The sequence below is a fragment of the Pagrus major genome, chromosome 7, assembly GCF_040436345.1.
Source record: "Pagrus major chromosome 7, Pma_NU_1.0".
Taxonomy (NCBI): Eukaryota; Metazoa; Chordata; class Actinopteri; order Spariformes; family Sparidae; genus Pagrus; species Pagrus major.
The window spans coordinates 31,643,647-31,661,588 of NC_133221.1; the positions used below are offsets into that span (position 1 = coordinate 31,643,647).

The window sequence follows — 17,942 nt, forward strand, 5'->3', positions numbered from 1 at the left end:
ATAAGTGATGGTTGTAATGGAACTTTTACAGCAAGAGTAGGTAGGGTTGGCGGTTGTCTTGATATTTTTCTGCTGTATGTTGGTGCTCTCACTCAGTTCTGGACAACGACGAGGACATTAAGCAGCTCAACAAGGAGATCAATGAGCTGAACGAGTCCAACTCCGAGATGGAGGCTGACATGATGAATCTGCACACTCAGGTGAGCTCAGCTGCTCAGATCACTGCACTGCTCCCAGCAGGGTAAGAATGACACACTCGAAATACTGTACATTCAGGAGACACTGCCATTTGACGGGAGGCTTAAGATTAAGCAGAGGCATGACTGGCTGCAGAGAAAAGTCTGTGTAAGATGGATATTGCACAGACCAGTAAGGGGCGGGACAAAATATTGATCCTGCAACATATTGTATCACAAGAGGTAGTGATATATCATGTCACCACAGGTGCCAAATATTGATTTTTTTATTGTTTGTTTATTGAATTAATACAGATTTTGATGAAGCATAGTTGTACCCTTCCTTTAAACAATTCTAACTCCAGTACTGTTCTGCTTTCTGGCAGTTCGGTCTTTCACCAGTTTATGGCTATTTTACATTAGAATAATGGCACATGCTCACTGTGTTGCTGCTTCAGGACTGTGACTGTCTCTGCCACAGATCTCCTCAATGGAGAAGAACCTGAAGAACATGGAGGAGGAGAACAAACAAATCGAGGAGAGAAATGAGGCCCTGTTCCTGGAGCTGTCCGGCCTGAGTCAGGCCCTGATCCGCAGCCTGGCAAACATCCACCTGCCGGCCATGGTGAGTGTGCACAAATTATTAAAGGAGAAATTCACCATGTTTTATGTGGATATCGCAATCAGTGTTGATGGTGAATGTATTTAATTGAGGCAATAAATTCCTCAGTGCATGGTGTCTGCACTGGCATTGCATGCAATCTCCCAATGTTGTGAACATGTGAACGTTCACAAAAAGAAATATTCTTACATCTATTCTTATTACAACAGAAAAAATAAAGCAATGTTCCTTCTGGATTCAAATTTCTCTCTTTTACTGAACAAAGATGAGCTTAATTGCCTCGTTAACTCATTATAGAACAGACTTCCTTCAGATTCAACAAAATAAAATTCACCAACACCGTTTTGTTTGGTCTTGCCACATTCACCTCTGCTGCTTCATGCCTCTCCTGTCCCCACCTGACATGTTCGTCCCCGGAGTCATAATCCTGGTCAGAGCTTTTGTAAATCACCTCCATATTGTGTCCTCGGTCTTCAAACTGACCTCTGTTAGTCTCAGAGGCTGTGTTCAGTCCCAGTCTGGTGTTCAGCTGTGTTCTCTCTTAGGCTGCTAAACCCCTTTGCCTGTGGTCCTGTGATCAAACTCTTAGACTGCTGGCTCCGCTGCTAAAGCACTGCTAAACAGTTGCTAGTTACAGCCAAGGATAGCTTGCAAAGAGCAGCTGTTGTTACTCTGGTGATATGCTGCCCCCCATGTTTTTGGTGCTACCTTGGAATGATTACCTAATTGGAACAGTGCAATATGCAAAAATTGTCCATCTGTTGAATTCACACTCCAAACAAATAGAGGGCAGCATATCAACAGAGTAACTGCTAACTGCTGACTCAATGTATTATTGTTATTCATCCATGACTGTAGCTGCTGGTTAGTCTATACTTGCCAGGTAGTCAATGAAATATAATCTACACACACACACAATCCACACACTACATACAATTTCAACATGTCACTGCAACCTGGCAACGCACACCCTGATTCAAGGGACAACCACTCTCTGTACAGGCCAATTAATTTAGCTGGTCTCAAAACCTAAATGTTGGCAGGTATGGCTCAGTGTAACTAGCATGGAAACCCCACATGCATGTACGTGGCTACTACTCATAACTAACCAGCTGTTAGCAGCCACCAATGGACTCTTCTCTGAGTTTCCAGAAAGCCATGGGTTGGGGGATTTCAGTCATCAGTGGCACATTTAGGCTCCTATGGGAGACTGTGTAGAAAAGGTAAGTCAAGACTTAACTGACAGGATTTGGAATTTTCTGACATCTAAACTTCTGTGTGTTCAGCAGGAGCCGTTGTCAGAGCAGAACTTCGACAGCTATGTAGAAACCCTCACCCACATGTTTACCAATAAAGACTGCTACCAGAACCCTGAGAACCGGGCTCTGCTCGAGTCCATCAACCAGGCGGTGAAGGGCATCGAGGTGTGACGAACAGGAGGACACAGGGCGGAGCATCACAGTGACGACATAAATCTTTTTTTTTCCTCCAAACCCTTTAGATACTGTATGCAATTAATTTTTCTCATTTGGAACTTTGTCATCTGTTCTCAGCATTTGTTTGCTGTTTGCATGTTGCTTTATGATGGTGTGATTGTGAACAGATTAGGGTGTGGGTGTTAAGTGTGTAGTAGCACACTGGACTCAAACTGTTGCTGTAAGCAAAGGCATCTCAAGGTATCCACAGACAGGCACAGAGAGTGCAGAACAAAGTGAGGAGTTCAATATACAGCCTGGGCGAATAGAATCTCTTAGTTAGTAAACATATCCCACCTCCACTCAATAATGTTAATAGTATTCTATATGAGCATATTGGTGTTGCACCTCCAGGACTAGTTTGTAGCTTCATTCTTACTATTGCTGTGTAACTATTCTTCCTTTGCAAATGTTGGTTTAATAACAACTTATTTATTCATGTCTGCCGTTTTATTTATTTTTTGTTGGCCTATTTATTATTCATTATTTATTTACATTTTTTTTTTTTTTCAAAATGCTACCTGAGAAGATTTTAAACCGTAACCATGAGAACGGATTCATTTCCTCTCCATTGTTTAACAATGAGGAAATATTTTAAGATATCAACTATGAATTGTTTTATATATCTTATTCATTTAAAAATACTGGGATCTTTTTAAGTGCAAATATTTTGTAACTGAAAGTTTTTTAATAATTTTCTAAAAATCTTTTTTTGGTGCTTCTGTTTATATGATTTTCCTTTTTATTTCCCAAACTATTTTGAGTACATTGCAATACACTGGGAATATTGAGCTGCATATATTGGTTATTTATTTGGTGAAGAACAAAGTGATGGTGAATATTTATTTTGTATTGTCTATGTGTTACTGATGGCTGTTTAGTCTTTAAGTTGCTCTTGAAATAAAGGTTAACCCGCTGTAAATGTGGACTGTATTTTTGTATTGACTAAAACTTTTACATACTAACATTGTAAGATGTAGAATTGTCGGATACAAGTTCTTGTACTTCAAGTAAAACTGCCATTCTGGCCTATATCCATAGATTATTTGTTGCTGTGGGTAAACCCTCTCCAAAGATAAACGTTTAGCTCTACCATACAGATTTTGTTTAAATGTAAAGTCTTCAGAATCTTTGTCAGCCTTGGAATAATAACAATACTCACAGCATGTGTAGGTAAATCAAGTGCTGGGAGCGGTCGTGGAAGTCTGAGCTAACTTGGTGGTCACGGCTCTGAGTAATCCTGATTAATTTCCTACATCCTTTATTATATCGTTTGACCACTGAAGGACATGTGTACAACTTCTCATAAATAATACCTGTCGTGATGTTGTACCATGCATTACCTATCTGTATTACCACCAACCTTCTTTGCAGTGTCTCATCTAAACTTGGAGGATCCAGCCCAGACTTGGTATAGATGTTTCTACACCCAATCCCTCCAACGTAGTGGTGCTTCAGCATGTGTAGGGGCTTTCGCAGAGGCATATTTACACAGTTCGCACATAAAAGCCTGTCTGGGTCTCTCATATGGGAGATGGTCACTATGTGTAATTGATTTACAGTGGGGTCTGAAAGTCTTAGACCACAATTGAAAATTTCTAATTTCTTAGAAAGTTAAGGAGGAGGTAAGGATTCAAAGAGTAAGTGAAAGTGTCAGAAGTCTAATTATTATTCTAAGCAAAGAGGGAACTAGCCCCGCATAAAATCATGGCTAGACTAAAGGTTTCTAAGGGGGCAGTGCATGTAACACAAACTTAACATTAATTGGATCACAAGCAATCAAGACGTTTAGTTCACTGAGAGAAAGAAAAGCACCTTCATCACGGATACAGAATTTGCTAAATAAACAACAAAGACTCCAGTCAGCAGAAGTCCTGTCAAAAGAAGGCTGTCTTGTAGTGTCTCAGAGAATGAGTATCAGGTAAAAAAACACCTGACTTTCACAGTAGATGATGAAATAAGTCCTAATTCCTGATGACTCTGAGTTATAGATTCATGGCAGTAACAGAAGGGTGTATGTCAGGAAACGAACAGGAGAGAGAATGATACCAGTGTTTCAAACCCAGAGTGAAACATGGTGGTGGAGTTATTTAAGTCTGGGGCCTATTTTACCTTCTCTGGAGTTGGACACCTGCACAGACTTGACTCCGCCCTGACCAAGAAGAAGTACCACTTCATTCTTCTTTACACAGAGTTGTGGAGTCAATGCTAGGTCGAGTGCAAGCTCTCATATAGTAAAAGTACGACATACCAAATACTAAAAAGATATTCTGGAATTCATCGATCAGCTGATATCATCATTTGTAATAGAAATTATAGAAGAAAAATATTAAGGACCCTATCACTGCTCAATGCTTCCTTTCACTAAACTGTAAGTACAGAAGAGATTTTAAAGGAACCCTGAAAAGTGTCCAGACACAAACCAGTGAAACAAAGTCATTTACTCATTTTAATGGTTAAAAAAATACTTCTTTGCGCAAGGAGACAACAATAAGCCCCCGTTTGTTGAGTAAACAAGGGACCAAAACAATGATGGCCACCAAATGATGACAGGTGGAGCAAGATAAGATGAGGTAAATGTTTTTGAGGAGAGAAAACAAAAAAGGCACAATTTACAATCAATCATGCCCCAAATTCACAATAATAATAGCAATAATAATAACAATAATAATAACAATAATAATATCAGTACAGCTAAAAAATCTGAAAATCTGCAACAACAAAAAATACAGACCAATTATATTATACAAGGCGAATCTTGCCTGTCAGGCTCCTCCTGTGTGTGTTCTACCCTAATCAGGTTACTGTACACTCCCCGAAAGTCCTGCTGCTGATACTCTACAGATACCAGTCCTACAGTGCACAGGGGCTTCAACATACTATCTGACCACCAGACACGACACGCATAGTTTGGAAGGCCCGATGCAATCGTCATGGCAGAAGGCACCGCAGCCTTGGCACATGATCATGGCTTTGAGGCGGCATGAGCACTTGAGCGCCACCTCCTCCGCCGTACTGTCAGTAAAGGCCTGGATGCTGAGGGTGGTTTGGCTGGTAGCCAAGCGGGGACGCAGCTGGAGAACACCGTCTGCCATGCTCCTGGCGAAACCTCCATTGTCCATTACTGACACATTGCCTGTGTAGCTTACTCCTCCACCTTGCTTGGGGAGCTTCCCATACAACTGGAAGGGAAGGGAGGACACAGACGAGGAGGGTGAAGGAGAAGAAGATGAAGGCGAGCCAGAGGAGTAGGATGCTTTGCCATGCTCCTTCTTTGCCATCCTGGCTAAAGTCATCTCCATGTTGAGGAGTCCCTCCATCGCCCCGCCACTCAGGTAGCTGTCCACAGAGCTCCCAGGCTCTTTTTTGGTAACACTCATGGGTTTGGTGGGGGAAGATTTCCCAAGAGCCTGGCAAGAGGGCCGCGCACCGACTTCATTCTTCACAGTGGGTGCAGGAGACAGCTGCTGGTGAAGGTGGGGGAGCTGGGACTGTGGGGGCCTCCAGTTAATCTTAATAGTAGGCAAGATCTCTGTGGGACAAGGGTCTGCATGGGGAGCAGAGGGGCCATTAGGCATGGTCCGGTGCGATGGCTGGGGCCTGTCTGGAGTGGTGCCCTGTGAGGGCTGAGGACCATGAGAGTCTTTGATAACTGCAGACATGGTCGTCTGAGAGCTAATATCTGACTTACTTCTATAGGTCAAAGAACTGGAGGAGGATGAAGAGGGGGGCAGAGAGGTGATCACCGGGACAGCCCCGGGGGCCTGCTGGGGCTGATACTGTGATAAGGTTGAGGACTCCCTCAGACAGGAGACTGGGCGGCCTGTTGGAGACTTCTTGTGGATTTGAGAGGGTGCAGTGAGTTCTGGGCTAGGAGACTGGGCTGAGACCTCAGGCCTGTTGTGTGGCCCTGGGGTCCGTGCCACTGGTGGTCTGGGTTGGGGTCCTGGCAATCGGCTGATCTCCAGCCTGTTGGCAGAGTGTGAGGGTAGAACTTTCTCCAGGGGCAGGCTGCCCTGTAGTAGCTGAGTGACCAAAGGGTTGTTGGCCTCCACACTGGACAGAGGTCTGGCTGAGCTGGCCAGTCTCTTGGAGGCAGCTGCAGCATTTGGGTGAGTGATAGCAGGCTTTAAACTTCCATGACACTCCTCTTCAGCAGAGCTCTGCCTGGAGACTCTACAACCATCTCCGGACTCCATTTTGACCACAACGTTGGTGTCCCGAATCCCCCGCGGATGGACTGTGTGAAGAGAATGGTGTTCCTGGGAATGGGGACAGCTGTGCTGAGGGTGAGGCAGGCCATTAGGGAAGCAGGGCTGAATGACGGTCTGACCTTGGCGGCTGGACACGTGGGCCTGAATGACTGGCTGCTGGTTCTGAGGAGGAGGGCTGCAGATGACCAGCTGGCCATTTCTCTTGGAATTGACTTGGGGGCACCAGTCCTGGTCAGGCTGCTGCTCATCCTCCTGGCTCTCATTTTCACAGTCCGAAGCAGTTTCTGTGGAGTCACTATGTGTCCCAGCCTCGTCTTCTTTCTCTCTGCCAGAGGACTCCACATGTTGGGAAGAGGGTTGCCGTCTCTCCGTAGCTGAGTGAGAAAACACTTCTTGGGGGTCGATGTGATGGGAACCATGCTGTATAACACCACCCAGTCCAGCCTCCTTCCCTTTTACCTGCTCTTTGGGCTGACAGGTGCTGGCCAGCGTCTGAATGACATCCACACCCTGAGCCCCGAACCTGGGAAGGGAATCTGGGATGGAGGTTGGGGCCAGCGAGGGTTTTTCACGACCCTGGTCTGCCCTCTCAGAGACGACAATGGCAGACTCTGGCACCTGGCTTTGCCTGGCTGACTGGGTAGCCAAAGACTCAGATACAGTGTCACGTTCTGGAGAGAGTACGTCAGATGCCTTGTCTGTGAGCCCATTGGAGGAGCTCTGGACACTGGCTGATGTTGCCTGTATTTCCTCTCCAGCCTCTGGCCCCTCAGCTGCTTCCTCTAGGGCAGGGCTTGGCGTCTGTGGGGGCTCCAAGGACATGCAGGTTGAGGTAGTGGACAGTGAAGGGGAAGGCTGAGGCGTGGGCTCTACACTGAGAAGCTGTAGTTGTGTTCCAGACGAATTAGTGCCTGAAGACGATCCCTGCTCCTCCATCCCACTACCTCCCCTTCTTCCACTTCCTCCTCCTCCTCCTCCACCTCCTCCACCTCCTCCTCCGGGCTCGATAGGTCCTGGATGCTCTCGCGCTCGTCGTCCATTGCTGCTATCCGGTAGCCCAGCAGCAGGCCGCAGCCTGACCCCTGTCGGCCCTGCCCCGTCGCTAGTGGCTGCAACAGCAGCAGCGGCCTCGCGTTGAGCCCTGGCTTGCTGGGCGCGGGCTTTGATGTCTGCCAGGGTGCGCGCGCCCCCTGTCCCCGACCGCCGCGAGCCCTCGCTGGGCGGCACGATACGGGGGCAGATCTGGTAGGTGGGGTGCCCTTTGACCCAGGGAGGTTTGATTCTGGACAGCTGAATCTGGGACAGAGACACAAGGACAGTGGGTCAAACTGTAACTAGAACATCTAGATACTAGATACATACTAGAACAAATTATTTTTGTGTACAGATAACAAGCCTTGGAGCTCTTAGGTTTAAGCGACAAAGTCTTACCCTGATGGGCGGCACCTTGGGCTCTTCTGTTGTCGGCTGCGGCTTCTCCGAACGGACACCGTCAATTGTGGTACGAAAGGACTGACGGTCGTCGAGCCGTGGCCTCTTTTCGGGGAAGCTGGAGAAGGCCTGAGTCTCATCTGGCCTTCTCTTCTGCTCCTTGAGCTGGGAGCTAGGTACAGGGGTGCTGGCTGGGCTGGCTGAAGGGCTGCTCTCACGGCTGCTTGTGGCAGTACCCCCTGTGATAGAGGTGACCACGGAAGCTGTGTCATCCAGGGGATCGGCTGCGACTGCAGCACTGGAGGACGCTGAGGAAGAAGAAGAAGAGTCCAGGCCTGCAGCAAAAGCTCCCTGTCTGTCAGAAGGTGTGGAGGGTGAGGAGGCAGGTGAGGAGGCAGACGAAGAAGAAGAGGAGGAGGAGGAGGAAGGGGAGGAGGTGGAAGCCAGTACAGGGGCAGCCTCTTCTGGGAGCAGACGGGCCGTAACTTCGGGCTCTTCATTTGCGCTGGTGGAGGCTGGGCTGGGGCTGGGGCTGGGAGTTGGTGTGGGAGTAGGAGTAGGAGTAGGTGTTGGAGTACGTGTGGGAGTAGGTGTGGGAGTAGGTGTGGGAGTCGGAGTGGGAGTGGGAGCTGGCACTGTGACCGGCTCCGGAGTGGGAGAGGGCTTTGGCTCTATGGAGGCATTCTCAGCTGGGAGCTCCACACCACACTCAGCCTGCAGCACCACCTCGCCTTGAACGACAGTGTTGTCGGACATGGGAGAGCCAACGGAGACTGCTGATATGTCCAGTGCAGGGCTGGCCTCAGCTGCTTCTGAAGTCTGCAGGGCTGGAGGAGGGGCCTTGCAGAGAGTCCGGCGGGCCCTGCGACGCAGGTCAGCCCGCGTGCGTCTCCTCATCCTTCCGTCTCTCCTCCTCCGGCCCACAGTGCGTCTCTTGGGGGCACCAGTTGCAACCACTGCCACATCACTGTCCAGCACACTGGCTGCAACTTCACTGGCTTCACTCATAGTAAGCTTCAGGGATTCCTCTTGGGTCAGGCCAGACCTGCAGACACACCAACTATGTTTTAGTACATTGTGGAAACACTGACATTTGTCTGCATATCACAATGACCATGCCTGATGTAGGTCATACTCGAGCTGTCAAGACTACATTGAGGACAGCAAAGGAGATGGAAATAGCTGGCTTATAACATGCAGTTTTCTAATTAATACTTCTTGCAGTCAATGTTCCATCAACTCATACATGTTCACAATATTCCTACTTCCAATGAACCACCATAAAATATGGCAAGAGCTAATATGGCTGTTGTGTGAACAGTGAATTCAGACTTGGATGAAATGGGTTGGCTCTTACTTTTGCCCATGGTACTCTTCAAAAAACTTTTCCTTCCATGCCTCTACCTTCTTCTCTTTCTCCATCTCCTGGCGGAAACGCACTTGCATCTCGTGGGTAAACTCACCTACACAGGTCAAACACATGAGATGGTTTAAATGAGTAATGCCACAACTAAACTTTATGGAGTGTATCCCAGTATAATTGTTGATATAAACCAACCAGATATAAACTTGGCTGTCATTCAGTTGTATTAAGTATTGAGACATGACAATCTCTGAATCAGATCCCTGAATGGACCGATTCACCTTGATCATACAGTGTGTTTTGTTGTGTATTTTGACACTATCACTGTAACACAAATTTTGGAATTGGATATTACTGCAGGTATAAATGATCGGGATCGGCTGATTATCGGATCCTGTATTTAGCATTTATCCAATTATCTGAATCTGTAAATTTCTTTTAAATTAATAATCTGGATCAACAAATCAAATAGTCACAAACGTAGTGCAATACAGTACAAAAAGTACAATATTTGTAGTGGAGTAGCCAAAAATAAGTCACTATATTACTTCAAGTAAATTGTACTTAGTAACACTTCATTACTGGTTATTCTAAATTTTGACCAGATTCTCATTTTTACTGCACATGTAAATCGGCTCATCACAATTTTGAACGTCTTCACTTCTTTTGTCAAACCAACAGTCCAAAATCCAAAGACTTTTCATTTACCGTTATAAATGACAAAGATAAACAGCAAATCTTAAAAGCTAGAATCAGCAAGCGTGTGACATTTGGCTTGTAAAACAACAATTGTCAAAATAGTTAAGCAACTAACTAACTAATAGCAACTAAATTTCTTTTGATTGTCTATTCCATTAATCCAAAAAATCGTTGCAGCTCTAGTTCTAAATATTGGCCATCGTTCTCCATGATTTCTAATTATCGGCCCGGAAAAAAAACAGCGGGTGATCCCTAATTTATGATTTCCTCATCTTGTCCATGCCGTAATAACTTGTTTACTTTTTGCGTCTGCCATCACTAGTGCCTTTCCAACAGTTATCCACCCAAAACCCCAATCGAGACTGTGTCTGTCCCCGACCACTCAAATCAATTAGAAAAAGAGGAGTTTCACATAAAGACTTGATAAAAGTCAACACTACAACTGTTGAAAAAAATAGGAACATTAAATGTGGACTCTTAAACATTAAATCTCTGTCATCCACAGCTGTTTTGTAAATGGTTTAATATCAGATCATAATATTGTGTCAGCTGTCAGCCTTAATGAATCCACTCCTCCCAGCCATATTAATACTCACATTCCTCGAGACACCAGCCGAGGAGGTGGAGTTGCAGCCATTTTTGACTCAAGCCTAATATTCAATCCTAAACCTAAACTCGATTATAACTTGTTCGAAAGCCTGATTCTTAGTTTCTCTCACTCAACCTGGAAAACAATATGGCCTTTTACAGCTAAATTTAAGGAAATCATTCCCTCAGCGTTTCATTCAATGTCATGTTCCAACACAACAGTCGACTCCTGTGCTAATCTTAGTCCCTCCCAGATTGATCATCTTGTTGATAGTGTTGCAGACTCTCTGCGAATGACACTTGACTCTATTGCCCCTCTAAAAAAGAAAACAATAGCGCATAAGAGATTAGCTCCATGGTACAACCCCCCAAACTCACATATCAAAGCAGACATCGCGAAGATTTGAGAGGAAATACTGTTCCACCAATCTGGAAGAAGCTCGACTAGTCTGGCTAGAAAGCTTTCAGACTTATAAGAAAGCTCTCAGTAATGCCAGAGCAGCTTATTATTCAGCACTGATAGAAGAAAATAAGAACCACCCCAAGTTTCTTTTCAGCACTGTAGCCAGGCTGACACAGAGTCAGACCTCTATTGATCCTTGTATTCCTGTAACACTCAGCAGTTATGACTTTATGGTAGGGCTGTGCAATTAATTGAATTTTGATCGTGATTTCGATTTTTGGATCAAACGATCTCCAAACTAATATAATCGAATTGAAACAATTTATCTGGCATTTTTCGTTGTACAGTAGGCCTAGGGATTTTCTGAAAGAGACGTGCATGCTCAATTCAGTCCCTCCCCCAAAGCATTCAACGCGGCCCTGCTGACTGGCACTCACTCAAGGTACGTTTTTCTCTAAATTACATTATTACATAATCGCCATCAGTCAACAGGACGCTGTCTGACTGTCACTCACGGGGAGGGATGCTGTTTTATGGGGGAAAGTTCACTGAAATCTCGGGTGAGTATAAGTTTTTTGCCGGGGACAGATGCTGTTTTTCGGGCAGAATTGTGACGAAGAGTCGGTCGGACAGACACTTCTCTACTTTCAACTGCGGTATTTTTTTCTGCAGGATCTGTTTAGTTATCAGACAGTGAACACCATCAGATCGACACACGCTCGCTCCGCGCCACCGGCTGGTTCGGTTCGCCAATACTACGCCTCTGATACTACCTCCGGAGGCGCATCAGAGGCGCAGTGAAATTTCACCCCTCGCAAAGACAAGGCCACAACCCCCACAGCATCAACGCAGAGTCAGACATCGATCTCAGACACACTGTATAATGTGACTCCTTATCCGTCAAATTCGGATAGGCACAAGAAAATAACAGCTGCCATTGGATACTTTTTAGCTAAAGATATGCACCCTATCGTTTGTCTTATTTGATTTTCTAAGTATATTTATTTTATTCATTAAATGTTTTAAAGAAATTGCAGAACAGTTGGATACATATTTGTACATTATTTTCGATTTGAACATTTTGTATTTTTCTATTTGAACATTTTGTGTATTTTTTGAGAGAAATGCTAAATAAATGCATCATGTTTCCAACCTCAAAAATAATCATTTAAATAATCGTGATTTCAATATTGACCAAAATAATCGTGATTATGATTTTTTCCATAATCGAGCAGCCCTACTTTATGGGCTTCTTTAATGATAAAATTCTACTTATTATAGATAAAATTCATCACCTTCTGACCTCAGATGGTACCAATTTAGCCTCTTACACAGAAACCTCAGAAACCAGGTTATATACCTAGAATTCTTTTCCACCATTGACCTTCACCAGCTAACTTAAATCATTTCTCCATCCAAAACATCAACGTGTCTGTTAGATCCAATCCCAACTAAATTGCTTAAAGAAGTTTTACCTTTACTTAGCACTTCTATACTCAACATGATTCATCTGTCCCTATTAACAGAACATGTACCACAGTCCTTTAAAGTAGCTGTAATTAAACAGCTTCTTAAAAAGCCGCCACTTGATCCAGAGGTTTTAGCCAACTATAGACCCATATCAAACCTTCCCCTTTTCTCTAAGATCCTTGAGAAAACAGTTGCCAATCAGCTGTGTGACTTTCTACATAACAATAGTTTATATGAGAATTTACAATCAGGTTTTAGAGTACAGCATAGCACCGAAACAGCATTAGTTGAAGTTGCAAATGTTCTTTTAATCGGATCTGACAAGGGTCTTGTCTCTGTGCTAGTCTTTTTAGATCTTAGTGCAGCTTTTGACCCTATTGACCATCACATCCCATTACAAAGACTGGACAAGACAGAAAACAGAAGTTATTATGCATGGCCTTAAACATCTTAGAGACACATTATCTAATGATAGAGCTACTCTGGATGGCATTACTCTGGCCTCCAGCACCAGCGTAAGGAATCTGGGAGTTATCTTTGATCAGGATTTGTCCTTCAACTCCCATATAAAACAAATTTCCAGGACTGTCTTCTTCCACCTACAGAACTTTACAAAAATCAGGACCATCCTGTCACAAAAAGATGCAGAGAAATTAGTCCAAGCTTTTGTTAACTCAAGTCTGGATTACTACAATTCCCTTTTATCAGGTTGCCCCAATAGGTCTGTAAAGACTCTCCAACTGATCCAGGATGCTGCTGCATGTGTACTGACAAGAACTCATATTAGAGAACATATTTCTCCCATAGTATCCTCTCTGCACTGGCTTCCTGTACAATCCAGAATTGAATTTGAAAATCCTCCTTGTCACATACAAAGCCACTAATGGCCAGGCACTGACATATCTTAAAAACCCAATTACCCCACTGAATGCTGCGCTCTCAGGATGCAGGGTTACTTGTGATTTCTACAGTCTCCCTGGAGTCTCTGTGCTCTTTTGTCTCGCAGCTTCCCATGGATGTTGATCCTACTGCTGTGGTCCTGCATCAGTCCTACTATCATCATCATCATCATCATCATCATCATCATCATCATCATTATCATCATCATAATCATTATCATTATTATTATACTTTTAGTATTATTAATATTCATATCTAAATTAGTAAAGCTGTTATTACTGCTGCGGCTGCTGTCAGCCCCGTCGAAGCAGATGACCGCCCACCACTGAGTCCAGTTCTGCTCCGAAGTTTCTGCCTGTTAAAAGGCAGTTTTTTCTCACCACTGTTGCAAGTGCTTGCTCATGGGGGAAATGTTGGGTCTCTGTAAGTAAATTAATCAAGGAGCTCAATTTGTAAAGTGTCATGAGTTGACTTTTGTTGTGAATTGGCGCTATACAAATAAAGATTGAATATATCCCCATCAGATCTTCTCTATTGTAACTTTTTAAGCCTGGCAGTAAAATGTGGTAGAATGCGCATGACTGACCAATCACTTACCTTCAGCCAACCTTTCTTTCCAGCTCTGGGAGGCATGTGTGAAGAACTCATTGTTGAGAGCTGAACTGCTCAGTCTGGCCATACCATCAGGTCCAATCTTCAAGGGGAGAGGACAAATTGTACAAATATCTGTAAAACAGGCCTATGCCTCACACACATCAAAGTGACCCTAAAAATTACAAGATGCAACCTGTATTTCACAATGAGTGTGACTGAGCTGAGTTTAACTAGTATGGGTGGTCCGTGGATGGTCAATGTGTTATATTGTTGTTGCCAAAATGTTACATGGATAGTCAGTGGCACTGTCGACAATGTGAACACATGGATCCTTTTGTGTGGTATAGCATAGCATAGCATAGCATTATAGTATATGCGGCTGTGGCTCAGGGGTAGAGCCAGCGTCTTGTTATTGGGAGGTCGCTGGTTCGATTCCCCTGGTCTGAATGTCGAAGCATCCCTGAGCAAGATACTGAACCCCAAACTGCTCCTGATGGCAGCTACCGCCATCAGTGTATGTATGAATTACTGTAAGTCGCTTTGGACAAAAGCGTCTGGTAAATAGTATTGAAGCAGCAGATCGTGTGACATGATTTTAGCTACATTTGAGTAAAAAAACTTTACTTGTTTTATAGACATTAAAGCTGGGGGAAGAAATTCAACATACCTGTCGGTCCACCTCTGGCAGCAGTTGCAGCAGCTGCTGCTGCGAGTGTGTGGGGAAGGCAGAGAAGGTCCGCACATTGATGAGGGCTCTGATGTTTGTGTTGACCAAGATGGAACCTGGTGTTTCAAAGTCAACATCCACCCCTCCTCGACTCCGTTTCATGGGCCCTGCCACAGAAAAAAACACGTTTAACTAAGCCACTCAACCTGGTGCTCACTGCAGGTTCACACACAAAAAATACACACAGTGAAATGGTCCTGGCCCATCTGGGACAGGGGTGCGTTTTTACAGGATATCCTGCCTTCTGATAGGTAGTGAATAAATTCAAAAAAACCCATTTTATTGTTTTTAAGAATGCTTTCTCTTTTTATCTTCGAGATACTGTTGAGGTCTGACCTGTCAGGCAAAAGCAGCGTGAATTCTGTCCTTCACTACTGGTGTGTTGTTAATGTCGTTGTTCTGTTGGTCCAGTGGTTCTTACCTGAGGGGACATGCTCTCCATTCACTTTAAGAGGGGTGAGGACAACACGAGGCATCATGACTGCTTTCTTCCTCTGTCTCCCTGACTGTAGCAACACAAATGGTGGGACAGACAGGTGGAAACAGTACACATTTCTACAGTTAGTGTGTTAAGCTGAACTGTTTTCATTCTACAGGATTTAACCGTATTCAACTGTTTAACCAACTGTATGATGAATGACATTTTGGAATTGCTCTCAAATTCTCGACTAATAAACACATGTTATAATTTCTATAGTAAACATGGAGCAGCCAATGGCTTCATGCAGGATGCTGACCTGTCTTGAGCGGCTCAGTCTGGTCTGGGCGTGTTGAGTGTGTGGGGTCTGCTGTGTATCTGTACGTCCCTGCTGTCCTGCTGCCCTGCTGAGACGGGTCTGAGGCTGGCTGCTGGGAGCCTGCAGCTCTGTGGAGCAGGAGGCACTGGACGAGCTCTCATCCACCGAGGCTTCAGGTCAATGAAAAATACATTTACAACTCCACTCTGTCACACACACATTTATAAATGGCACTTATACTAACAAAACATTTACAAGAGGGCTGTGCAGTGGCCAACATAGCTCATGTTGTTGCAAGCATTTAGCAGCAAAATACATTCACGAGGGGTGCACCGATGCATCGGCCTAATGCTATTGGCCCATATTCACCTCATTGATTTTCTTATCAGCAAATAAGATGGCATTCATGATGCCAGTAAACAATGTTTATCTCTTGTGTTGCATCAATTTTGTGCTGGGTACACTTGCTGTCCACCCCCGCCTACCAGCAGACCCCAGCTATTACTTTTTCAGGACTCAAAAAAAATGAAACAAAGTGTCTGCCATGTGGGAGTATTACACTGCGTCAGAAAAAGATCAGTGACTTTACAATACGTTCCAGTGACCTGTTCTTACAAGATCTCCTTAGTAAGAGCCCTGAAGTGTCCTTTAAGTGCTTTACTCTATTGGAGTGCGATCCCATATTCTGCACCGCGACTTCACTGAATCCTAGTAATAAGGACCACTACTTTGATAAGAATGTTAAACAGCTGACCAGAACATAACTGACTTTATGCATAACTGATGGATAGGCCTGCTGCCAGAGCTGGAGATGAGTAGAGATGAGACGCATGGTAAAGACGGTGCTGATCACCCACTGAGCAAGATGGCACAAACGGAGAGGGCACAGTCCATTCTGCATGAAAACGGACCAGAAAAGCTAGTAGAAGGGTATAAAAGCAACATGATGGTTTCAACAGATCTATGAAAATGAAAAACAACAATGAAATGACCCTGCTGCTCTTCCTTTAAGTCCCAACGACATCTTAGTAGAGGAGAGTTGCAGCGATATATTGTTGTAAGGGTATATCATGGAATGAAAATTGACAGTTATCATAACATGTACATTTCCTTATCTACGATATTGAAGTCTACCAGTGGAGGCAACGTGCAGGCAGAGGTTATTACAGGTTAATTTGCCTGATGTAGTGGCATGACTCAGTTTCTAAGGAGAATGCCAGCTTGCAATATTTCGCGTTTAAAGCAGGAGAAAATGGCGGGCGGAGTGATTTTAAAGGGGCTTCATGTTGTCTTAGGACAATGTCATTTTGTGAAATTTTGGATATTGCCCAAGCCAAGCGTCATCTGAACAATGTTCAAGCGCTACTTGACAGAGACAGATGGAAGTAGTATTAACAAGGCAACAGCCTTAACTTCAGCACATGTCATAGCATCGCACCTGAAAAAGAGAGCATGTTCACCTGGGTGTTACATTTAGATCACAACCAAGCCAAGCCGGAGGTAATTAATACAAAATCTTTTACTTTTTCTGACTGTGTGGAAATCTGATGTTTTACATCACAGATGACGAAGAAAGGCGTTAAAATGGGAGTCTGAGGCTGCAGGTAAAACACACTGATGTAGGCTGATAAAGAAGTTCAGTGTTGTGCTGAACTGAAAAAGGAACAAAATGTTGAATCTTTTTATTGAACAGCCAAATCCAATTCAGCTGATAAAATCCTGAATCATACAGGCCTACAACTGTATCACAAAATTCCAATGAAACTATTGAAAATAAGATGAAATGAAATGAAATAAGATGAAATGAGATGAATGAAACCATTGAAAATAAGACACTATGTAAACTACATAGTGTCTTATTTTCAATGGTTTCATCAGCACGTCGCCTGAACAGCAAAGCATCATCCATCATCATCATCACAAGAGAATACAGAAACGACAAAATTTTCCCATGATTTCCCTAATGACAACACCAGTAATGACTGGTACACCAGGCTTTTTACAAGAAAATATGTCACTATCTGTAAGGCACTGTGTGCATTTACTGCTAATACAAAACAAGCATTTCCTACTGCTGCCCCTCCACATTAAAAGGATTCAATTAGCAAAACAGGAGATGACTTTTGTTTTGAAGTAAGCTAGTCACAGGAAATGCATTGTTCAGTGACTTTAGCACTGCTATCAGTAATATGCAATGCAACTACAGAGCATTTGTTAACAGCAGATCAATTTTAGTAGTTTATTTCAGTCTGTGGTAGTAATGGAGCTGTTAGATAAAAAGCTGCAGGCTATAGGCTGCATTACCTCCAACTTCTCACTGTCGTAAAAAACACAAAAAACTTCCTATTCCTATTGCTTTTCGCTTTCACAAAAAATCCCCCACCATCAGCTTGTCAGTCAACTTTCCTTACTCTCATCAAGTTATAAGTGCAATGTGACTCCCGCGACTCTGCTGCTAACCCTGCTGCTGCAAAGAAAGTGCACCTCCGGTGGTTTATAGCTGTAGCTTCCGTTGTCTGACTAAGTATTGATTTATAAAAAAG

At 44.1% G+C, this 17,942-nt stretch overlaps 2 protein-coding genes across 3 annotated transcripts in view; one reads left to right on the top strand and one right to left on the bottom strand.

Annotated features, from left to right (window-relative positions):
• The window catches only part of LOC140999727 (myelin transcription factor 1-like), a 32,481-nt gene extending 30,253 nt beyond the window's left edge, over positions 1 to 2,228 (top strand). Inside the window, exons 19-21 of the mRNA XM_073470246.1 lie at positions 97 to 200; positions 658 to 801; positions 2,085 to 2,228. Of these exons, the coding sequence (XP_073326347.1) occupies positions 97 to 200; positions 658 to 801; positions 2,085 to 2,228 (392 nt within the window). The remainder of the gene's footprint in view (positions 1 to 96; positions 201 to 657; positions 802 to 2,084) is intronic.
• A 2,480-nt stretch (positions 2,229 to 4,708) lies between these two features.
• asxl1 (ASXL transcriptional regulator 1) overlaps positions 4,709 to 17,942 on the bottom strand; it is a 30,549-nt gene continuing 17,315 nt past the window's right edge. For both annotated transcript variants that reach the window (XM_073469985.1, XM_073469986.1), the window contains 7 exons: positions 15,400 to 15,569; positions 15,084 to 15,168; positions 14,603 to 14,769; positions 13,939 to 14,035; positions 9,276 to 9,381; positions 7,919 to 8,963; positions 4,709 to 7,783 (listed from right to left, as the gene is read on the bottom strand). In XM_073469985.1, the coding sequence (XP_073326086.1) occupies positions 5,153 to 7,783; positions 7,919 to 8,963; positions 9,276 to 9,381; positions 13,939 to 14,035; positions 14,603 to 14,769; positions 15,084 to 15,168; positions 15,400 to 15,569 (4,301 nt within the window). In that variant the 3' untranslated portion in view covers positions 4,709 to 5,152. The remainder of the gene's footprint in view (positions 7,784 to 7,918; positions 8,964 to 9,275; positions 9,382 to 13,938; positions 14,036 to 14,602; positions 14,770 to 15,083; positions 15,169 to 15,399; positions 15,570 to 17,942) is intronic.